The sequence below is a fragment of the Cynoglossus semilaevis genome, chromosome 13, assembly GCF_000523025.1.
Source record: "Cynoglossus semilaevis isolate Cse_v1.0 chromosome 13, Cse_v1.0, whole genome shotgun sequence".
Classification (NCBI taxonomy): domain Eukaryota; kingdom Metazoa; phylum Chordata; class Actinopteri; order Pleuronectiformes; family Cynoglossidae; genus Cynoglossus; species Cynoglossus semilaevis.
Window position 1 is genome coordinate 10,084,635 of NC_024319.1, and position 24,825 is coordinate 10,109,459.

The 24,825-nt window shown below is 41.5% G+C and overlaps 1 protein-coding gene across 10 annotated transcripts in view; it reads right to left on the reverse strand.

Annotated features, from left to right (window-relative positions):
• ptprub (protein tyrosine phosphatase receptor type Ub) overlaps nt 1-24,825 on the reverse strand; it is a 160,031-nt gene that overhangs the window by 25,066 nt on the left and 110,140 nt on the right. For 5 of the 10 annotated variants that reach the window (XR_003051617.1, XM_025061881.1, XM_025061882.1 and 2 more), the window contains exons 8-16: nt 23,310-23,627; nt 21,025-21,134; nt 19,509-19,710; nt 17,398-17,500; nt 17,039-17,312; nt 9,485-9,521; nt 6,190-6,328; nt 4,833-4,987; nt 3,756-3,976 (exon numbers count right to left, since the gene is read on the reverse strand). Coding sequence is in view for 9 of the 10 variants with exons in the window: in XM_025061881.1 (XP_024917649.1) it covers nt 3,756-3,976; nt 4,833-4,987; nt 6,190-6,328; nt 9,485-9,521; nt 17,039-17,312; nt 17,398-17,500; nt 19,509-19,710; nt 21,025-21,134; nt 23,310-23,627 (1,559 nt within the window). In the remaining variant the exon portion in view is untranslated. The remainder of the gene's footprint in view (nt 1-3,755; nt 3,977-4,832; nt 4,988-6,189; nt 6,329-9,484; nt 9,522-17,038; nt 17,313-17,397; nt 17,501-19,508; nt 19,711-21,024; nt 21,135-23,309; nt 23,628-24,825) is intronic. The other 5 variants (XM_017037726.2, XM_017037724.2, XM_008323585.3 and 2 more) reach the window with 2 other exon arrangements.

A 24,825-nucleotide genomic window follows, 5' to 3' on the forward strand; every position in this document is an offset into this window, starting at 1 on the left:
TTTATTGAATGGTAACTTTATAAAGGTAATTAAGTCATGTCTTTACTTTTTTTTAACTTGATAAAAAAATCCTCTGGGAAAAGAATATAAATGACCAGTAAATACTTCAACCTACAGGTGAATCCTGTACAATCTTAAATGTACTGTAGATAAAACAACAACAACAACAATTCCCTCTGCTGACCACACACACACACACACACAGTCATTCAGAAACTGTGCACACTATTAAACAAAATCCAATATACAGTAAAAGTGTTGACAGGAGCTGCCACACACACACACACACACACACACACACTCCCTCTCTAAATTCTGAATCGGTGTTTTCGGCCGACACATGTACCGTGTTCTTCAGGGAAATAAACCCACACCTGCCGTGGGAGTGTGATGTGATACTCATCATTTTCCTTCATAATAGAGAGAGACACTCTATCAAAACACGTTCTGCTGCACCGAGGAGGTGCCTATTGATTTTTTTTTTTTTTTAGTGCACTGTGTTTTGCCCATGAGGGACAGTTTAATGAGTCTACCAGCGGAGTTTCCCAGAGGGAGAACGATGGACCAGAAACAAAACATGTTTTCCTTTTTCAAAGAGACGCGCCGTGGGTGACACAGATGGACTCGTCTCCAGGGTGTGATCGCAACCCTCAAACACAAATCTTCCCACCTGGGACAGGTATTCTGAGGTCGGGGATCTCTGTTTGCTGTGGGAATCATAGAGCTGGAGGAAGTTCACTCCGAGGGTTGGACTCCACCAGAGCAAAGAGGAAAACAGAAACCAAACAGACCGTGATCTTGGAAGCAAATATTGACGAAAGGAATGTCGATAGGTTTGAATATTTAATCTTGACTAATCACATGACTGATTGCACAATTGTATCTTTTATCCAATTGTGCTTTAATACAGACATTTTATGCCAACACAGGGGGTTGACAAATGTGTGTGTTTTTTATTGTTTTTGCTCTCCTACAGAATTTAATAAAGTTTGTTGCTTTTGTGCTCAAAATACCACTGCCAGTGCTGTGCAACATACAGTACTGGGAATAGAAATTCTCCATAGTGCTTTGAGGTTTATTAAAAAAAGCACAGTTTTAAGAAAAGGTCATATACTTTATGGGACAATTCACATCATCATTAATGGAACGCGGTGGTGAACTCCTGTTGATGGTGAATGTCGACATAATTATTTGAGATCCATTTGAAGCTGAGTAGAAACGTTGTTGTTTTTTTGTTGTGGCCTTTTAAACGATACCAGCCTGGTGCCTGATTGGTTCCTGGTTTTCCGATAGCGATGACTGACAGTAGAATTGTTAATAGTTACGAGTTACTTGCATTAACTTGTTGTCCAGCGATGACTGACAGTAGAATTGTTAATGGTTACGAGTTACTTGCATTAACTTAGTGTGAACTACTCTGTAATTCACCAGTGTCCTGACTTTTATATGTAATTTCCGTCGGTGTTGCCTTTGAACAATTCAATCTCAGTTTCTGATCTTTAATAATCTCTGATAATCTACATGATCTCGTCATCGCTACTACTATTCAGAGTACCCACTAATCCTGCCTGAGGCTGCCACCGGCATCGACTTTATATCCTTTAGTGTAGGACACCTTTATGCTTAAGAGCATTCAATAAACACGGTTAATGACAGTTATTATGTATGCACAGCCTGGCTGTTACCTCTGCACAGTACTGGGTAAGTACTGTATGTTACTACTACTGTTACTACCCTCTGCAGAGGGACAGTAATACTGTCCCAGCAAGTAGAAGGTCATTTTGAAAATTAAAAAAATATTTTCCTCATTTTTTACAATCTGTCAGCAATCAAAGATTATGTGACGCTACAGGAACTCCCCTGACGTTTAACCTCATCAGATATGTCACCGCACCAGAGGTTTTTCTTCTTTTTTCTTTGGCCCTGACGGGGTTGATTTATTCATACGTTCATCTACAGTCTGATGCTTTATTAACCCAGAAAATTAGGGGAGGAAATAGGCCGTTTTCAACACATAGCACTGCTAAAGGTTACTCAAGGTTACCAAGAACTGTGGGAAAAAAAATGACAAGGGTCGTCTTGCAGGAGTTTACGAATAATGTCTACTGACTTGGGTCACGAACGTTTGTGACTTTTAAAATATGGGTCCCTAGAAAAAAAGGTTTGGGAAACTCTGCTGTAGATAACCTGAACTTTTAACAGGTTGATGTCCTACAGTAGGTCAGTTTTCCTGCAGTGTTATAATATTGTGATATTTTTGCTAAAGAAAGAGGAAACCTGTCACAGGAAGTTGAAACCACCACCTCACGGTCCCTCATTTTTACCTTCAACCCCTGAAAAATGGTGAATTAACTGCCTGATTATTTTTAAAAACCGAAAATGAACAGTGAAAGTGAAGAAGTTCTGAGACAGATGTTCTAATTTGTGGAGATGTCTGATTATTATTACCTAACACGAGCGTAGACAGGTCTCTGACAGCTTTGACAGTTTCATCCTTAAATCTGAGTCTGTGTTGTATTTTATTCATCAGGTTTTTCAGACTGTGAAAATAAATCATTTTGAAATCTGAGCAGAAATGTTTGAATCTCATTACAGGTTTTGATCCCGGCACTAACTAACCCAAGATTAAAAGAACATTTTACCAAGGTGAATTTCAGTCTAACTTAGATGAGGCAAAGAAGCAGACAGTGACCTGGGGTGAATAACATCAACATCAATTCTACAAAAAACAAAAACGTAGTCAACTAACTTCCTTACGTTTTTAAATATGTTGTCTTGACTTGGCGCTACACTGTGATGTATATTTCTGTGCTTTTATTACCCTTCATTTCCTGTTAGTCTTAAAGGAGTGGAACATTTTAGCCATTCTGTTATATTTACAGTCACTGCTGATTGTTAAGGTCACGAAAACACCAGAGTGAAGAGGCCCAATCAATTCACACTCTTCTAAAAATGACTTTTCTCTGTGCTACAATCTCCTACATTAGCAGTGACTTCTCTGAAGTTCTGGAGCATTTTTAAGGTTTTATCCAGAGTGAAGAATAAAAGGGGAAAAGAAACGAGGGTCAAATGGAGACAGAACACAACAATGGATAACTGTTTGTTATTCTACTGCCTCAAAACTGTTACAAAGGAAGGCCACTCGTTGGAACAAGGAACTGTTTTCACAGAGAGTTCCATCATGGTGAACATTCCACTGTGTTAGTAGCTACAATGGAAAGTACTTTGTACAAATCTGTACAAACTCCAACTACAGTTATTGGTAACAGAAGGATTCAGCTACAGTTTTCACCACCACAATAAAAAATGACTTCTGTAGTTTGTCATAAGAGAGAGAGAAAAAAAAGATTTACTAATTCATGATCACATTTTGCCACCTGTTCCAGAAATTTAGGTTACGTTTTTTTTTTTTTTTTCTGCATCTGCAGTACGACACAACTGAAATAAGGTCACAAACACTCACAACTCCCTCTCTCATAAATCACAACGGCTGACAGGAAAGAAAAAAAAAGAAAAAATACTGCTGAACACAGGCTGCTGAATGTGAACGCCTGATTACAAGTAACAGGGCCGGAATGATTTCCCAGAGCGGACATATTTGCAGTGCACAAATCATCCCGAATCAGTAGCAGTACCAATCCAACGCTATCACAGTCCTGGTGTTTCTGATCCCGTTCTGGATTTCTCCGCCTGCTCAACTTGTGGTTTAGTTTTTAGCCGTTTAGGCCAGAAAAGGACAAAGGAAGTAGATTTACCTCGTACTCCTGTTTGAAGCCGTAGCCCTCGGCCGTCTTCATCTGGTTGATGTGCTGCAGGAGGTCGGCCACTCTCACAGCGGGGTGCAGCTGCCCTGTGTGGTAGGGAGAACCTTTACGTCCACAGTGGTGCCTGGGAGAACTCCCCAGCAGACTGCTGGCCTCGTTCACTGAACTGCGAGCGTCACCTGAGCCAGACATAAATGCAGTTTTCACTGCAACTGCGGGGTGAAAATTTAATTAACTTCTCACAAGGTGATGATAAATCTTTATTATTTTAGCCCGTAGTTAAGTGCGTATTAATGTAGTAGGAAATACCTCCTCTGATGCCCGTGTTACTACAGATATTGTCTGTACTTGTAGCCCTGCTGACCAATCACAGCTCTTCCTGAACTCTTTCTGCAGCACTCTGTAGTTGAGGCCCCTCACTCTGACAAGTTCTTAGACTTGGCTTCAAAACACCAATGAGCCTAGCTCGGCGACTCCTATGGGGCCCCCGCCCCCTATTTTAGGAAACACGTTTTTTTTCCCTCCAGATATTTAGAGACAACAACTCTAAAACGGGGATTCCCAAAGTGTGGTGTGCACACCCTGGGTGGTGCATGAGCTGCCACTGGGGGGTGCACAAGATAAAAGAAATATGATAGCAGTTTGGAGTGTTACTGGAGTGTGTGTGTGTCAACCCCCAATTCCCATGGGATACAGAAAGGGGGGTGGGGCCAAAAAAGATCTAAAGCTCTGAACTATCAAATTTCAGGATTGAGCCCACAACCCTGTGGCCACGCCCAAGTTACATATATTGAAGTTTTCTACAGCAGTTTTTCACTGAAATCCAGTAAGAGTTCTGTATTGATGAAGAGAGAAACTTCTCCTGAATGAAGTCCTCTGCAGTTAATCCTTCATCTCTGCTTCAGACTCAGTTTTAGTCCAAACAGTTTTTATATGTTTACTTGTTTGACTACTGTGTCATATCACCTCAAGCCCTGACTTCATTTCATTTCCTCAAACAAAGGTTCAATTCTCTTGGGTGCTTTTTGTCAACTGTACTGTGTGATGTCTTCATACAGCAGGTCTTACTGCGGGATCCACAGGTATGTGCGTCCATGAAGGACAGCGCCATCCTTTCATCCTCCTGCAGAGTGCTCTGATCGGTGAAGCTGCGCTCCATGGAACCCATGTGGCTCTTCTCCTGCCGATACGTGATGGGCGTCTTATTCATGTTCACTGATTTCCTATGAAAGGAGGAAAAATGGAGAAAAAAAGAAGAGAAGAGAAAGAAAATTAAGGTTTTATGTTCAGCGGGAGACAACACGCTGGTAAAAATTGATACATAATGGTCAAAAAAGGGTAAAAAGCACTGTTGAAGTATGACTGAGAGCCGAAGCACGAGCATGTGTTTGATGGATCAGAAAATAATGGGAAAACAAAGAGGTGGAATCACTTACGGATAGTAAGAGTAGGAGTTCCTTCTGGTGAAGGTGCAGCAAAAGGAAAAACAAAAAAATCAAGAGAAAGGCAAAATGTAAGATGAAAGCAATATCAGCGGAGGGCAGGGAGCATCGATTTGTGAAAATGAGTGCCATCTGCTGCTTAAACGTGGCTGTGAAAGCAGCCACGTTGACGCACAGGAAACGACCGAGCAGGTGCTGTCGAACCAACGCGGCACGGAGTGAGAAAATGGGTCTTCTTTTCAATCCAACAGGTTTCAGTGTTACACTTCACGGACCGGGCCACGTGGCTTACTGTCACGGCAAATTTAGCAATCAACTCCATGAGACTACCGTCTCATTTTTGGAGCTCAAAAACTAAAGTGCAGAGCAGTGTTGACTTTAAAAAACTCAGCCCCACCGTGAGCTGTCAGAGAGTCTGACTGCCGCTGCCTCCAGTGACTTCATATTCTTATCTGAGTAAGAAAAGGTTAATCCATGTTTGGAGTCGTGCACCGGCGCTGGCCAACAGCTGCGGCTAAATTAAAACAGAGCCAGAGGTTGAGCCCAGCTACATAGACAGACATAGACTTGTGGGATCATTGGCTAATAATCTGTAAAAGCACCTTTTCCCTCCCAATTACCATCTCATTAAAGGGTCAGGCCTCTGCTTGGTTTGCATAATTTAGTGGCTAATTGAATTGCATCCGTCCTTAATTAAATACTCCACACTCTGATAAGCTGCGCAGATGAGACCTGTTTGGTCCCAGTGGTGGACCATGAGGGACTGACAACAACACAGCGCTGCCTGTTGGTCCAGCGTCTTCCCTAAACAAACCTAACCTTTAGGAGAGTTCAGCACGCAGGAGAAAAAAAAAAAAAAAAAAAAAAAAACCCGATTCATGAACTGTTTCCAGAAAAGGAAAAACAATGTGGGAAACCAATGCGGTATGACGGAGCATAATGAGGCATGTTTGTTGCTCGGCAGCTATTCAGCAGACGTTTACCCTCGCTTAATGATGATGATGACAGCGCCCAGCAGGAGGATGAGGGCGATCAGACCTCCGGCACACACGCCCAGGATCAGCCCCATGTCTTCAGAGTGTTGGGACACTTCCAGAGCTTTGCGGTGATCCTTGCAGGCCGCTGGAAACAAAAACATTAAAGGTCTGATGTGAAATAATCAGCGCCATCTACTGTGACAAACAGAGCAGTTAATGTTCATAAGGGGAAAATCAGACCCTGGTAGAAAAATATAGAAGAAATAGAGAAACAGGGACGAGGCTACGGCTCAGCTCAGATCAGCACTAAAACGGCAGCTGTTCAGTTAAAGCCCCCGCTGTGAAGCCTGGTACTGAACTATGTAGGTTGTACATGGGATGTCAACGTACATATCAATAAATGTTTTTTTCGCAAATGATCAATTATCAATTATTCAAGTTACAAATATTGTACATTCCTATGTAAAATAATAAAAAAAACATTTAATTTCAAGTTAAGAAACTTATGTTCAAATTAAATCTCACTCGAATTTTTGAAGTAAAACCAAAACACTCAGTTTTGAATAATGCGATGTTGAACACACTGAGTCGATCTCTGTTGTCTCTGAGTCAGTAATTCATGGTCAAAATACAACTGTGAAGCAGCATGGACTTTATTATAAGGTCAACTGAACGCTTTTTAAGCGCCCATTAGCCACACAAAATGACCCGACGGCCGCATTCACGCCCCCAGACCTGGAGTCTACAATTATTACATTGAAAGTCACAGTTTCTGTCTGTGAATCCCTGTTGTTTTCAATGGTATAATAATATTATAAGAACAGGAAATTATTTTCTTCAACAAAAAGCTTCATGGCACTGATTGGCGCTGTGAGCTAAGTCTTTCATTTTGCCTTGTATTCTGTTTCCACTGATCCAGTTTTCGTCTGTGTGTGTGTGTGTGTGTGTGTGTGTGTGTCAGACCATCCTCCAGGCCTTGACAGCCCTAAAACAAGCCTTGTTAAGCTTATTGGAAAAGGACAACCTATCTGGAGAGCTGCAGAAAGTCAGAGCAGGCCTGGGGATAGAGCTTTAACTCGCAGCCTGCTGGGGAAGAATCAGATCTGGGGCAGAGAAAATGAAACCACAGACTTGTTGTAGCCCAAATATCTGCAGCCACTGGCACTTCACTGGAGCCTCGGAACTTCTATCCTGAGTAAAGCTGAAAATGTTCTGAGAAAAAGTCTTATTTCAATATTTTTGATGTGTTGTTAATAAAATAAACGTCTGTTTGATTAACGTCAGCAGAAATGAAACAGTAACTGAGATTAATACAAAAATGTTACTGGGTTTTACCTCCGTGACAGGATCACCAGGGATGGGAACTGATTCTATTCCTCTTATGGTTATCACTAATCAATTTGAATCCTAATTGCTGTGCTTCTCAAAGTGTGGGGCCGGTTTTTGTTTGGGTGACGTGTGGCAGGTTTTAGAACTTCTCAATTCTCTCATCGATTCCCTCTGGGTTAGAAAATACCTCTGTGACATTGTGTGTTTTTATAGGGAATCTGTTCCTGTTTCCTCTTTGTTTATATTACATGTGTTGTCATTGTGGGGTTTTTTTTCATGTGTTTTTTGTGTGTATGAATTCATCGTATAAACGTATTTTTAAGCTGTCAAATTCTTTGTCCTTGTTTCATCCTTCACATTGTCAAAGCTTTACATTCCGTCGTCACTAAATAACAGTGTTTTTGAAGCTACATTTGAAATTAGCCAGTGGAGTGGAAGAGGAGGATGTTTGACAACAGCTGAAATTATAGATGAGGAGGAAAAAAACTATTTTTAACCGTCTGACATTTTGGACAGTTGGATCGGTTTTGCCACATTTAGCCACAAAATTTCAATTAAGCCAAACAGGAGCATGAAATAGAATTGCACATGAAGCCATGCACCTGCCAGCTGCCCTTATGGTGGAAATAGGCACTTAGAGAAGAAATGGAGGTCTATTGTGTTGGACCTGCCAGCGCATCCTTAATTAAACTGTCACCTGGAAGTTGAAATGTAATCTCCGGCTTTGTTATCCAAGCCAGAATCATTTGCTTCCACTTTATTCCTGATGGTCTGCATGATAATAAAGGCTTAGCATGCAACCATACCGAGGCTAGGTTAACGGCGGAGGGATCACTCCGAGACAAGAAACCTGTCTAACCCTTCACACCTTGAAATTGGATATTACCCCGAGGATTTCAATTCTCCTGTTTGCAATTTTCTCCTTATTATTCCTGCTTCTAAATTGTTGCTTTGTATTTCCTGTTTACGCCTCTATTTATTTACATTTATAGCTAACACTGTCACATGAAGAAGAGTTTTTTGGGTTTTTTTGTTTTTGTTTTTTTACAGCTCTTGTAAATCCTCTATTTATTTACATTTATAGCTAACACTGTCACATGAAGAAGAGCCTCTATTTATTTACATTTATAGCTAACGCTGTCACATGAAGAAGAGTTTTTTGTTTTTTTACAGCTCTTGTAAACGAAGAAAGTGCAACTACATACAAAGCCTACTGCTGTGTTACCATAATTAATCACTGCTAAACTGGGAGTCAGTGTGGGGCAGATGGAGCAAAAATGGCCGCCACTGCTGTGTGAATATATGGGAGAAAAGATCTTTAAAAAACTTGATTTTTTTGCTGGTAATCAATTTTTTTTTATCAAACAAAGTTCATTGATTTTTTTTTTAAAAAACTTGATTTTTTTTTGTCAAACAAAGTTCATCTGCGCTCTTGCTGAACTAAGCTTGTTGTAGCAGTGATGATGTATATTATATTGGTTTAAAATCCTGCCATTGTCAGGATTGAGAATCAATTTTCTCTGCCTTTCATGTTCCTAGCCATCTAAAAGCTGAAACACAGCGAGGGAGGGGTTAAAATTTGTCCGACTGATAGGACAGGTGTAGCTCCATCTGGAATTTTTGATCCGTGGGACCCTTTGACCGTGCAGCCATCTACAGAGCGACTGATAAGAACAGAGAGACTGCCTTTGATACAGTGGATCCCAGCATCTGAACCCAAACAAACAGGATGAAAGCTCGACCTCTAATCCTTCCCCACGTGTCGACATTTTCCTCTCAGGCCCACGATAAAAAAAATACTAAAACTAAGACTGTCACATAACATTTGTCCAAAGGTTTCCCATCTGGATGGAGGTAACCAACGGTGCAGTGAAAACTCCATCGGTGCTGATTCCTGATTTACAATATTAAAACTGTGAGAAAGCAGAAAGAACAAGAACACTGTGTCACAGATATCTTCATGAGGAATTACCTTTGCGTGCAATGCGGATGCAGTTAATTCTGGTTTCCTGAAAGAGAAAGAAACACGACAACGTCAGGGCAGAAAACACCTCAAATAAAAAGGAAGTTAAAAAAAATGAGGAGGATGTGAAAATATTTTGTTCTCTTCTGCAAGTAATCCAGACAACTGTGTACAAAAATGACCAGTAGTGAAAAAACAAATACAATTATTCACATAACTAACGGAGAGACAAGCTTGAAGCTGAAGACAAGCATTAGATTAGTCAGGAAGACTGATGTTGTGGCTTAGAATTCTTAAAAAAAATAAAAATAAACCTGTGTTACGTCCAGTATATGTAACTATTTTGGTTAGAATCCAAAGCCTGAATTCAGGAGTAAAGATTTATACATTTGTGGTTTATGTATCAAAGAGGGAATAGAATGATTTTGTCATCACATCTTTGGGAGAGTGCAGCTGCACGGAGCAGCAGAGGCTCAGCACTTTTGTATCCCTGTTAGCCTAGCTCCCTGTCCTGGTCCATGTGTATCTTTGTACTGCATTAATCTTCAGGTGGAAGTAACTCTCTGCATCTAATTCATCTCTGAAACGGAGCAGTGATTAACTAGGTTGATTCTCTTGCTCAACAAACCATAGTCCTGTCCTGGTCGGGATTCGAATCCTCAATAAATTGGCAAACCCTTTTATTCCATGCAATTTCCACTAGGCTACACCACTACTAGTAAACAATAATTAGAACACATAAAGGTATGACATTTATCATCAGACACGTTGCCCACTTTTTCTTCAAATACTAAGATAACACGGCCACACATTTGACATGTTAAAAAGTAAAAGTAAAATATACTAAAGAGTCATTCACTTCCCAGTAAAACCCACTTGGAATCATATCACTGCCTTTTAGCCCAAGTTAATTAGAATTTCTAAATGTGAATGCACCGCATTCATCTTATCTAAAAATTAATAAAATAAAATACAAAACTGAGAAGGGCTTGAGAATATCAGAGATTCATCCTCAGGGAGAAACGATCAGCGTTAAAGATAGGATTAATTAAGAGGAAGGTTTCAGACCAAGGCACCACTATAAAAAAAGAATTAATTTACTCACATTTGAGCTGATGGCATTGGAGTGTTATGGAAAGCACCTTTGTCAAACGGCGCTAATAAGATCCGCGACGGAACTCATTCCATCCAGCCATAGCTGGTAGAGATGCATTTTTAAATGAAGATTTACTGATAATAATTCAGAGAATCACGGGACAGGCCCGCAGATTTACACGGTCTGAAATAACCAGGGGGCATTTTCATTAGCGAGGACGAACGTGTCTTAGAAACGGAAATAAAGAAACACACAACCGGAGCAGGCGCACTTGTCCCAACTGTCAGAAAATAATGTTGATAACAAAAACTGTGCAGATCATAGATTAGTGTGGCAAGAAGAGGAAGAAGAAGGAGCCTCACCTACACTGACACATATAGACACAAGGATATGTTTCTTCTGTATTTGACCCGTCCACCCATCACTGGGAGGCTGTGATCCCTTTCAAAAGCCCCAGGAACCAGAGAATTGATGTTTGCTCAACACACCAGGGCCAAGATGGAATTCAAATCTAAGCTCCTCTGATAACAAGCCTGATCCTCTGACCAGTGGGCTGCAAAACTGGTTCAATATTTATAGATATTTACACACAAATAAGGAAATAACTTTTCCTAATTATATAGATTCAAAAAAAGAAAAATCAGCTATGAATTCTGGGTTATTATGTACAGTAGATTAAAATTAAAGGAACGGGCTGTAGATTTGAGAGTTAATGGGTCAAAATAAAGGAGACATTTTGGTTCTGTGTGTTCATATACTGTGACTTTAAGTTGTTGGAACCCAAGCATAGAAAACATATATTTATTTACGAACTCTTTGGAATTAGTGTACGTTTGAGACGTGGACTGACATTCAGACGTAAACTTTGATTAACTCCTCCAACCACCACCTGTTTCTGTGGATGTTTAACCAAACCGTAGCTACTGGTGATCCTGGCAATCAGATACAATCGTAGCCTTGAGGTTGACATGTATGATGTAGACTCATACCTATTCATAGCAACACATTCATCACACAGACATGTTATTTATACAGTACATCACAATGCCGTGTATTGATTTCTACTGTCTTGTCTTGTCTGATTTGTCAGAACATCTAGCTACATTTTCTAGACCCTCAAGCACAGCACTGAGCGTGGTTATTATTATTTACTGCTGATTGTAGAACCAAGAGTCTGTTCAGTCTCTTTGTCTAATCTGGGCACATGCTGCCATATCATTGGTTGGATGATTCTTTTCCCAGAAACAGACGACAAATCAAAAACATGTTACTATTTTGTTTTTGTTTTTACAAACAGTTATAATGTCTGTGTATCATCTTATTGAAGCATACATACATTAGTGTTGAAGGCGAAGAGTTGGAGAACTAAGCTAAAGAACCTAGCATGCTAATTATTAATGGTACTTCTGTGGCTAAGGTAGAAAGAGAAATGCTCTGTTGTGCATAAAAAAAATACACTTTGAGATTTCTATTTGAGTTTATATTTTTTTTCAAAGTGCAAGTTTGCTGGAAAAGCTGACTCGTGGCTTTAAGGAGGCTCTTGAGGAATCGAGTCAATTACAGGAAACGCTGCTCATCAGCAGCAGCAGAAACAGATCTATCTGATCCTGATCCCATTTATGGAGAAAACATCTGGGATTAAGACAGAGTACAGTCACATCCATTTTCTGTACATGATGCAATAAGGGTGTGCTGTGATGGATAGTTTCGGAGTCTCTAATGAGCTCATCTGAATCCCTCTACCGCTGGCTCAACACACCAGTTAATTGTGGCAGAGCCCACATTGTGGGCCATTAGACCTGGTTCATGTCTGACTGTGCTGAGCCAATGAAGCCAGAAGAGGCCAGCGGTTTCTGGCACTTTCAGATACAGTACAAAACCAACACTGGCAGAGTCCGCAGCACAGCAAATACGCTGCATGTGTTTGCGTGTGTGGAAATGTAAGTAAATAAAGTGGTTTTAAATAGCTATGATAATGTACTTGCCAAGTACCACACGTATTCACACTGCATCTGTGGATGACTCAATCAATGTGATCAGAATCACTCTCCTGACAACTGCTGAGGAAACATGCCACATATTCCATTTACTCTTCAATCTGTTTCCATTACTGTCCCCAGCAGAAGCCACCCTACGCCTCCGCAGACAAACCGGAATAAAGCACTCAGACTTTGGCTTACTATGTCTCAAGGAAAATACTGACATTAGTGTGAAAATATACTCATTAAGTGACAAACACGACAGCGCCATCTCCTCCTCCGTGAACGGTAACCTTGATCATTTGGTTGTTTTTTTCCCATAGTATATGTTATTTATTCCTTTCTTTGTGATGATTCCACTTTCATTTGCAGAGTGAAGCAGTGGCTTTATTGTGTGAACGTATGGGCCCAAGGTACGTTTGTATTACACTATACAAACCTACAGTTTTCTTATCTGTCATGTATTGTGTATTTCCCTAACTGACCTGAGATGACGGGTGGAACGACTCAAGCAGGAAATTATTTTTTAGTTACAATCCAGAAAAAAACACACTGGTTTTTGCATCACTTGTTGCAACGGCAGCCTGCAACCAGCGTTCTGTCCATTTCTTATAGAACATCTATGATACGGTCAAGGTTATTTATTGAGTTCTAAAACTGTACTGAACAAATTTGTAAGGCAAATCCAGACATTGTGTCATCAAAGACCTTGGGATGAAAACTTTGACAATAACATGTCTGCTTTGCAGAACTGGAAGAGCAGTTTTCTTTTCAATAAAACTAAATAGTTACATAAATGTCATGTCTCACTAATATAAGGCTGATGTACAAAATGGAACACAGTTCAGACAGTGTCTGTATCCCCACAGTTACTGGCTGCTGTGTTCTCTGCTCATTGTGGGTCATGGACGCCGGGCCCCTGCCAGGCAAAACAAAACCTAATCCCATCTGCCACCTAAACTACCCCCCCCCCCACCACCACCACCACCATCTAATCCCAAGCTTAGATGCCTAGTCGTGTGAAGTGTTCACACTGCAAACCTTCCCTGTGTTTCTCCACTGGATTGGAAAACCATGCTGAAGAGGGGCTAACGGCAGAGGAACGTAGAATACCAAGAGAAAAACGCTGGCGCACAAAACAAAAGCAGCCACTGGCAGAATGATACCGCAGCGTGAATGTATTTATTTCAAGCTGACAATCACAGAGGGCTGCAGCAGCATTCCTCTTCCACACTGCCACAGAATATTAACGCTGCAGCTTCTACCACTGATCATCTGCACCTGTGGCCAATTATGGTTAAGTAATTGCCTCACCCAGGCAGCGGCTTCTCTCTAATGGAATTTGGAAAGCCAGTGTGGTGTCCTCTGGGTATGGCTACAGACCAGAGGACTTTGTTTGCTCAAGAGCAGTGAAATGCAAACGTAGCTACAGTATGTGAAGCCATGCACAGTTTCCCAGCTCAAAGGTCTTTGAGGTCTTGGACGAATGCTTTTGCCAAATGATGCTTCCAAGAAGCTTTTGGCCTCTATTCTCAACCGGGAGACAGAACGTCAGGCAATCGTTACAGAAGTTAGTGATGTATTTTCATTAGTTTTTCACATTAAAAACATCAAAAGAGCATCAATTATCAATTTTTCATTTTGTTTAATTCTAACAATTAGCTTCATTTTCATCAGACTGTGATCTTGAACCTTTTTTTTCTTTCTACGTTGTTTTAACCTTGCTTTGTACCAAATGAACTGCACAAATATCATCCTTTTCTGTCCCCTCGGCCTCGTCCACTCATTACTCACCTACTTACCTTGTTTCCACTTTGCTCTTTTTTCACCCTCTGTTTAATTTTGCCACTTTTTGTCTTACTGCTCCAGTGTCCTTCACCTAACTTAGTTGAAAGCCTGACATTCATTTGGATTTTCTCAATGGATTTTTTTCTGAAGACAATTTGCTGTTATAACAGCCACAATGTTTCATCCACTTCACTGCATGGAATGCTTGGAAAAACTCAACTTCTGTAAAACATGATCCGACTGTGTATCACTCCAGTCCAAAGACTTTATTTCACCCTGTGCTAAATGCAAAGCTCTTTGATGACAGTCTAAGACTTTTACTTTCAAAGTCTGAATCCTAATGTTGACGCCTGCAACACGGTAGAACACAGTGTAGACAGTTACTATTCTTGACACCAGTAGAAGAGAATATATTTCATATCCAGTCTGACATGTTCTACTGCCACGTTCATGATCATCAGTCAAACACTGGCTTTGGACAGAGCTTCCTGATTTTGAGCCGTACGTGAAGGCCACTGAATTCTCAAACACTTTGGGATGGAGAGCAAAAGGCCAAGAGTATTCACAAAGTCTGCAGATGACAAAGACAAATGCAACTGTGACCTGACTCCAAAGTGTCAGCGAGGGAATGAACATCAATCAGTTTTGGACTTTTAATTCAAATTCCTGGTCAAAAGCTCTCTGTGGAACTCAGATGTTGGGTTTTATTTGATAGAAGATTTTATCCTCTGATCTACTGAAGAGGAAAAAAAATTACTTTTTGTGGTGGTCATCATATGGATTTGACACCTCATTAATGCAGCCCTGTCTGGGATTTGGACTAGTTGGTATCATGTTCTCAAGTTTCAACACTAGCCCCCTCTGAATCTCAGCTAATTTTGGAAAAATCAAAACTTTGCAGCAACATTTACGAGAATTAAAACAAACCAGCAATTTAATTTAAAATCTGTCGAGGCAGAACAGAAAGTGGCGTAAAAATAGGGCTAATGGAGGAGTTCAAACCTGCAGCGGTGCACGTCACACTGGTGCACAGTGGAACAAATCACTAAAGTGTCACTAATTCGTATTTAAAAAAACAGACTTTTGAAGGCAAAGTCCACCGAATGTAATCAGTGCATAATCATAAGAAGCAGAGGCAAAAAGGAAATGACACGGTGCAGTTACAAATAGAGCTGGAACTGGTGGAAAAAAGGAATGATTTTCAGAGGAGAGCCATGAAAGCAGGCGGGCAGCTGGGGCATCTGCATTGACACGCTGCTATTTTTCAGAACATAACGTTCTGACGGGGTAAAAAAAAAAAAAAAAAGCAACACTTAAGGAAAATGTCCTTTTCACTGATGGTTCCAAGACACAAGTCTGGTCAAAATTCTAGCCTAGTTGTTCCTTGTAAAGCAGTGAAAATTCTCCAGTGATTTCCAGCTCACTTTTCTGCACCCATTAGACCAGTTATTATTCTAAGAGTTGATATCTTAACACCAACTACAATCAGATCCACACGTGAAGGATGGAATATTTCTGGCAGGATTTCCTTCTCTTAATGGGAACGAGAAAAAAAAAATCTATACACTTTCATTTTTACCCTCTAACAAAATCAATGTCTTATATATGGTTAAAACACGACCCCCTAGTGAACGTAGCGTGTATATATAAGAGCAGATGACAGCCGCGATCTGCCGATAGGATTGTTTTACAAATTACTGATTCACCACATTTACTTAAAGACTCCATTTAAGGCGGGTCGCAGACACGCAGGATGGAACTCTTATGGATTTCTTTTTCAGAAACACTGGACACCAGATAGCCTTTAACGGCCATATTAGTAGATTGAGATCAGAAAAGGTTTATTGGACTCTGAAATGGATGCCATACATCAGGAACGTTCTCCGACTCCTCGTATCGATCCTCACATGAAGGAGGTCGCTTTGAAAATACAGTCGGACACAGAGTTCGGCAGTAAAACTGAAACAAATGACCAGCTGTAATCTGTGAACACGCTCTTCATCCTTTCCTGGGCGTATATCTGGGTACAGTCGATACGGCCTGAAAAAACGATTCTCATTCAACTTATTTGGGCTGAGATGTCAAACAAACCGATTCTCAGGCTTTAACAGCACATTGAGTGAAATTATATATAAGTCACAACTGAGTTCAGGCTTTAACAGCACATTGAGTGAAAGTCACAACTTAATTCACAAACCCAGCCAAAAGATGAAAAAAAGTGTGACTTATAGTCTGGAAAATATGGTGATGCTGATAATTCCAAAACAGTGAATATTTAAGGGTTAAAAAAAATTGTTTCTGAACTGAAAGATTTGTGGAGGACATTACAAATGGACAGAAAAAAACAAAGATGATGAAACATTTCATGTGAAATGAATGACTTATGCTGTTGACTGTTTATATCCAGCTAATCACTGCTTTTCTGCCTGTAAATGATGGCCGTGAGTAATCCTTTGTTTCAAACACATTTTGTCTGAAAAGAATCAGAGCGTATAAACTGGAAACACTAATCTGAGAGTGCGAGCGGCGCCGGATAAATATGTTTACATGTTACAAACCCATCATCAGTGTAAAAAGGGCTGTGAGCCCAAACAATGCTGTTCTACACTGTCACCAGCAGGTGAAGCTCAGACAAAGACTTACATACATCTGCCGCAGCGCTGGGTGTAGGCGCGGGAGGGGGCTTTTACAAAGACTTACCCCTTTGAAGTTGCTCATAGCTTGGAAGAAGACCAGGTAGTTCTTGCGTGGATCCAGAGGCGTGTTCCAGTAGCCGTTGTAAGTGTGATTGTCCCCCACGGTGAAGGGACTGGCCTCGGGCAGGCTGCTGGGGGGCAGCTCGGCTGTGTAGTAGTGTGGCGTGCCCCTGGCCTGGGCTTCACCGTGGGACATGGGTAGAGGGAAACAGTCCTGAAATCCCAGCTCCCTCTTCACCTTCTTCAGCAACTCTTCTTCAACCACCACTTGGTATGTGCTGCACACAGGGTTTTAAACCAGCCTTCAGTGGACGTGTTCTGCGTACATTTGATTGACACGTCTGGCTGAGATGATCTCCTCACCTGACCGGCGCTCCTCTGCCCTGAGCAGGACGCAGCAGTACAGTTATGGTGCTGTCTGTCTCACTCAGGGGGGACGGCATGTCTCCGTAATCAAAGGTGGGAGCTGAGGACACATGAGCGCAACAATATTTAGATGAAAACACACACTCACACACACACACGTACCGTGCTTTGTTGGACCACTGTAAATCAGATTAATCTTTGCCCTCATTCAGATTCATTCAGACCAATCAGCTTTCACCACATAAACACATGTCGATGTCCCCTTATGAAAACGTTCTTTCTATTTTTTGTACTCTACTTATATATATCTACTATTTATTTCTGTTTATATATATATATATATAGTACATATATAGATAGATATATATTATATATATACAAAAATACATACATATAACTATATGCATAAACCTAAAATATATATTTGTAATAATAAAGCATGTTAAAATAACAAAATAAAAATAAATGAAAGAAATATATACACATACATAACCTACACATTAACCTAAATTTTGCATCAAGGTCAGTTTGCTGTATATGGTGAATTAAAAATAGAGAGAAAAAGAAGAATCACTTTTCTTTTTTCAAACTGGTCAATTAGTCTGAGAAGTGGTAATCGATGATTATCATTCAAAAAAAGGCCGCTCCCTAATACCACAGTGCTGAAATCCATTAGAGTGAGGCATTAGGGGAACCTGAATGTGCATTTGTTGACATTAAAGGTCTGCTGCAGTTTGCAGAAGTAAAAGTGAGTTTGATGGTGGCTGCCACTCGCCGTCTGTCTGAGGGATGATGTTGCATCAGCCCTGGTGCTGCACACATCTATCTATATGCATATTGGTGCTTGGCTGTATGTGCATGATGCCGTGTACAAGGCGATGTGCTCCACTCAAAGCTGCTGACGGTGGAAGCTGTCGACGTGGCTCAGTGTTCGCTGGCTGTCAGTGCGGATTTGACTGACGCTCACTGTAAGTGGAACTTCTGCACTGTGGCCCACAGGGGGAGGTTGAGGATGATCTGCGGAGACTTCTGGACTCTGGCTGTGGCCTGGCTTTGTGCCAGTGTGCGGTCTGACATACGGCCGTTCAGCAGTGATTGTGCGCTAAATCCGTAATTAAACAAAACAGGGCTCTCTGTAAAGAGACGGGGAGGAAAGCAAGGAGGAAGCCCGGGTGAGACGCAGTAGGAGTGGCTGCATTGTGTTTTCCTAAGAGGTGTAATCCGATCCCTTAACAAGCACAAATGCATCATTAAAAAGGAGCAGAAACACAAAGGCTGTTTTTTTCCATCAGCAGTAATAAGCTCTGAGACTCTCCGAGGTGACATTCTGGTCCCAGGAATTACTGCATCTTCCTTTATACACGGCACACAGCGGTGTCTGCTCTGTGGAGTTTCTCCTCTTGCTATGACTTAATTTATGTCCCCACAACTGAGAGATGACAGTGTGTCACTTTTTTTTTTTTGGTGAAGCCATTGAAAATAGCACTTGCACTCTGGGAGCAGTAGTTTTGCCTCTGAGGAAAGATACTGAGGTCGAAAGAGAAAATCCAGATCCTAATTATAGCACCCAGTGGGTGAAGTGGAGTGTTGTGCCTTTGTGCTGCGTCAATGACAGCACAGAGAGCGGCTCCTACACAGACTGGCTGCCTGTTTAATTTTGTTTAATGATTTTACGGCAGCTTTCACTCGCCCTCTCGGCTCAGTTGGGTGGGAAACACACAGCCGTACGTCACAGCAGATTAATGCTCTGCAGCTACATCTACTATTGACACTAGGAGCCTCTCTGCTGAGTGGCAGCTGTGTGTCTACTGCAGTGTGTCTTTCATTGCTGCTCTTAAATTTGGCCATGAATTATTTTGTCGTGATGTCCAAACCATGTGACTCCACACATGGTGGAATAAAAGGCTGCCTGTTGAAGCCATGTTGAACCTTATTAGCAGAGTAGCTAACAGTAGAACCTGCTAATGTCTAACACAACTTGGAGACATTCGACAAAAAACCTGCTTCGTGACGCAGCACTGTGGCCTGGAGGGTAACACATTTGGTTTGTAATCAAGATGAAGGACTGCTGGTTTGAATCCCGTCGGGTGACTCGGTGTGTGTTCTACCTGATATGTTGGTGGTGATTTCGGTGAGGGCTGTTTGGCCGAAGCCCTTGGCCGTTCGAGCTCGGACAGAGATGAGGTAAGTGGTTCCAGGGTGGAGGTTGGAGAACATGTGGTAGGTCTCGTTCTTCAGCTTCGACACCGTTCTCCGAGGTCCGGGGACGTTGATACCTGGATCAGACGACTCAATGCTTTGGTAGCTGATCTGTTGAAACGAGGAAGAAAACAAATAATCAGGGTTTGAATTCTGTAAATGAATCATCAGGGCAGATTTCTCCTTTTCATTCAGAGTAATTATTTAGCGTTGGAGTCGTCTGCTGATCAGCTGAGGTCATTAAGTCGACGCACAAACGACTTTGTCAGAAGTACGCACCTGAACGCCTGATATGATTCACCACAGAATTGAATTCATTCCTCTAGATGATTGTCTAAATTGCCCATGTGGATTTCTAGTTCCAGATGAACAGGACTTGATTGGCATTGGTATTGTTATTTCAAGGTCAGACCAGGAGAGTGTCAAATAAAAAGTTTAATGAGTGGTTCATTACATTCAGACTAAACTAAACTAAACTGAGGACACAAATGTAACCGACTTCTGCGTGTTTAAATCTATATATTGTCAGATGTTTGGTGCATGAATGTCCTTGAAAAGTGGCCTAGTCTGACTACATGATATTCCTGAGGGAGTTTCAATGAAAGTGACACGCAGTGCAGACTGAGGGTTGATGACCTTGCTGTGATCAGACCAGGGTGATACAGACACACTGGGGATTAGGCTGCAAAAATCTGACGTCAGTTGTGTAATATCACTCTCCTGCTGCTGCTGCTGCTGCTGCTACGACACATTTATATGAATATATAAGTGAAGTATTGACCAAACACACAAAACATAATCGATAAATATGAAAATATGTCCTTTTTTTTCCTATTATTATTCCTATCAGAATGTGCTATATGTTTAATAACACACATGTCAGCATCACATAGTTTGTCCAATTTCAGTAATGTAATCTGATGTGCCGTTTACATATATATGTATATATATATACACATATACTGTGTTAATTACTGTTGCATTTGAAATAATCAACACACAAGAATAAATCAATAATCATTTGCAATTCAAAGAGCAGGAAATTATCAAAGCAGAGTAATTTCTATTTCTGTTCCAGGAAAATATTTTTTGAACCCGTAAAAACAGAACAAAAGACCAAGGTCAGAGAGACATTCTGCTCGTTTCTGTGGTTGTCGATTTTCAGTTGAAGCTTTCGTTAAAAGGACGTCATTTCTTTACACACAAAGAAGAGTTTGTCTGTCATTATTTTCATTCTTAAAAATACAGATTTAGTACAGCTGGAGTCCAATCCAGAACCACTGTGGACTCCTCTTATTTTTTAGTTTCCAAATGTATAAATAACTTTAAACTTTAACTTTTTGGTGACGTTGAAGGTGCTTCAGTGTCAACCACGATATATTTGAAGCTGTCAAAGACATGGGAGGTTGTGCCTCCTTAGCTCACCTCGTATTGGGTAATAAGGCCATTGGGCTCCACGGGCTCCTCCCACTTTAGAAAGATCATGTCATCCAGTGGGGTGAAGGTGAGCGATTCTGGTGCTATGCCTCCAGGAACTAAGAGAAATTGCCAGAACAAACATTTGTTGGGTAAATTCAAGTGCTAATCCCGCAGAGAGCATGTCCTGTCAATACCAGAGAAATGAATGTCAGAACAATAGAACACACGAGTCGCTGGGGCAGGCAGGGAGCAGGAGGCCCAGGGTATCAGACACCCACCTCCAGGATACTGATGGGAGGCAGGAAATATCAGGGAGAATTTACAGTTTCATTTTTGTCCTCTCTCGAGCGTCCAAACGTATTGATGAGCGTGCCTTTGACATTTGCAGGCAAACATGGTTCTGGACGACACTCGGAGGACAGTAAACATTCTGTGTTAACAGTTTATGTTTTAGTGGGGGTTATTTGGACCCATCTCCAGTCCCTGCGCTCTGCGTGACTGCTGTTTAGAGAAAGACTTTAATGTGAGATACCAGCCTGAGGCCAAAGCCAGCGTCAGACAGCCGAGGCCGCTGTTATTTCTGAAATGAGCGCGTCTGTAGAACACAGTCGCTTCTTAAGACTTTTGTTCATAAATGATGCAGAGTGTGCTTACACAAAGAAATAATATTTTCCACTGCTTTAAAAAAAAGACTTTTGTTCTTTTTTGATATATATATATATTTAAAAAAAACTCTTAGTTTATACTGCTTTAAAAAAGAAAAGAAAAACCCTTGTTTGTTTTGCTTTTTTCATGCTAGGGTTGATTTCTCCCTGAGTCTCCATGCAGACATGTGCACAGAGGAATAATAGCAGATAAGACACATAATCCTATCTGAGGGTTGAAAGTGCCTCAGATATGTTTCTGCTGTTTTCATCTGGAAGTGAAATGAAACTTTTATGATGTGGAGCCATCTCCTCTGTACTCTAGTGTTGGCAGAAGTGTCAAAGGTCGCTCCTTAGATAAAACTCCTTCATATAAATGTGTGTGTTGGAGGAGTTGAACCACAGTACAAAACCCTAGACAAGGCAATATATGTTTGGAGATTTTAGTAGAAAGAAAAAAAACAATTAAGGTAAAAGGTTCAGTAATGTGTCTTCAGTTGATTTTCAACATCAGTTAAACTTTAATTTAAACTCATCTCACAATGGCCACACGGCAAGAACAGACCATTGAGGAAAAATTGAACTGAATTGAATGTGCCAGTGGATTTAGACTAATTTGAATTAAAATAAACACAAATGTCTCTTTTCTAAAGATTAAAATGTCCAAACAGAAAACAGAAAAAATGAACTTAAATAACCTTGTTTTGTCTATTGAACAGACAGACAGACAGACAGACAGATTAGAAAAAGAAATGCAGCAATGACACATAATAAAACGTGGAACTGTGGAGCAGCCACGTGTGTTGGTGGACTTGGCTTCAAACTAGGACCTTGTGTTCAGACCAAGTGCTTGAACAATTACTTACACATAGCCTATGATTTTACCATGATTGTTCTGGGCTCTACTTCTGTACTTTAGTGTGGAAACCTGATTGGCCAGAAACAAAAAAAGACGACAGTGAATGTTTAGTCTTAGACTCAGTTGGAACCTGAAAAATACAGCCAGATTACTCTGCTCTGGGCTTAAAAAAACAAAACAACCACAACACGGCTGATAAACGTCACAACTCTGTCTCTGGGACGTCTCAGGTCTGGACAGTGTCCTTCCAGACATTTACTGAGAAAGATGTTGAACAGCTGGAGTTTAATCCAGTTCTTGAGACTATATTTAAACCTGGGATGATATTTCTTCCTGTGTTTATTGAAGACTGAAACGATGTCAGGCTGGTGATTTGTGCGTAATTGAATTTATACAAAGTCAACGCCACCGCATTTAATCAAAATTAAATACTGCTGAAAACCACAGGGCCGCAAGGTTGAAATCTTCCATGTTCTTATGTTGTAGGAACAGGATCACTGGTTTGATACCAACTGCTCACTAAAGACAAAAACAGAGAACTTTATGGAATCAACTCTGGAGAAAGTGTTGGTGTTTACAGCAGATCTGCTGCAACAGGAGGCGCCAGGTCCCTCTGGAACTCGAACCCAAGACCTTCTAAATAAATGTAGTCATAGAAGGTGTCAAAAAAAACATCAGTGAGGTTTTACCTTTCCACCTCCTCCACCTGTGACAATGAGTCGAAGAATACACCAGAGTTGTTGAGAAATCTGACTGTGGGATACAGATGTCCCGGCGTTCCTACTTACTGTCCTCCTCCGTCTGGAAGGTGACCTCTCTGCCTTCCTTCTTGCCCTCTGGATTGGTCAGTGACAGCCGGACGTAGATGCTGTGGTAAGGCGGAAGATCGCGCAGCGTGAGCCTGGAGGCGTTGTGCTCCACCGCCAGACACTCCCGCACCGTGGTGTTGTGGCCTCCGCCTCCTCCTACAGTGGTGTAGCTGTAGCACAGGGACACCGAGTAGGTGTGGCAGCGGGTCAGGTTGAAGGCCAAGTTCTCCCACTGCAGGGACAGCTGCCTGGACTGGATGTCTGTGGCCGTCAGGCCGCGCAGAGCGCGCATGGGCTCTGGGAGGGAAGAGGGATGATGTGGGGAAAAAAGGAAGACATGTATTTATTTAAAAATGTAATTAATATTAAATAATCTCCAAAAAGAATACTGAGAAAAAGAATGTTTTATTAAACAGAAAAATATTGGTCATTAGGAAAAGTGTCATAAAAAAAAGGTCAACTTTTCTCAAACAGTTTGAAGCTCCAGAATGGAGGACATCTGGAAGACAAAGCACGGAGGTAATTACCGAGTAACTAATGTCCCAGCAGCACCTTGGCGCTCCTTCACTTGTTCACCACCTACGTGTAACCATACTGCTCCATCACAACTGTTTGCTGCCAGCAAAATGCTCCCACATCCCCACGGCAGAGCCGCAGCTCCTGCCAATTGTGCTAATTAATCGGATAGGCTGCGGGTCGCCGTCCCACCGCACTCCCACGTGTCCGCACCGCCATGTCAGCGAGCAAACTGGCTCCGCAGTGGTTACTCTTTCCGGCCCAAAGGTTTCAATCCACAAACACACGTCAGTGTGTGACAGGAGAGGACGTTGACTTCCACTGGTCAACATCTCAGTCTCATGTCTCATATTTTTTAGAAGGCACATAGATGGTCCTGTTCCTTGTCGGATTAACACGGACTCTCTATGATTTAGGCTGAAAAGACAACAGCTCTGCTTTGACATCCTCCTGAAGTGATAGGTGGCAGTGAAAAGACACAGAGGCTCTCTGTCCGCGGAGGCACAGAGCGGTCACTGTTCAGGAGGATGTTCAAAGGAAAAAGCAGCTGAGTAAAGCCAAGGACATCTTCAGTATCAATGGAGCATCTATATGTGGCCATTATTAACACAATCAATGCAATTTTGTTGAGCAGTATGCTGCATAATGTACTGTATGGATTTATTCTCTTTTTAGGCCACGTTGAGTAATGGGCTGGGGAGGCAGGGAATGACAGCTACAGAGCGAGAGAGGGAGAGAGGGAGAGAGGGAGAGAGGGAGAGAGGGAGAGAGGGAGAGAGGGAGAGAGGGAGAGAGATGAGAGGAGTTTGAGGTTATTGGCCAAGGTCTTCATTCTTTCACCAACTCTGTGGGATTCTCTCTGCAGCACAAATTATCAGAGAGGACCTAAAGAGGACGGCCGATGCATCACTGAGCAGGAGATGATGCGCTAAAACAAGCATTAGCCAAGAAAATTGATTTGAAAAGTGCCTATGAAAAG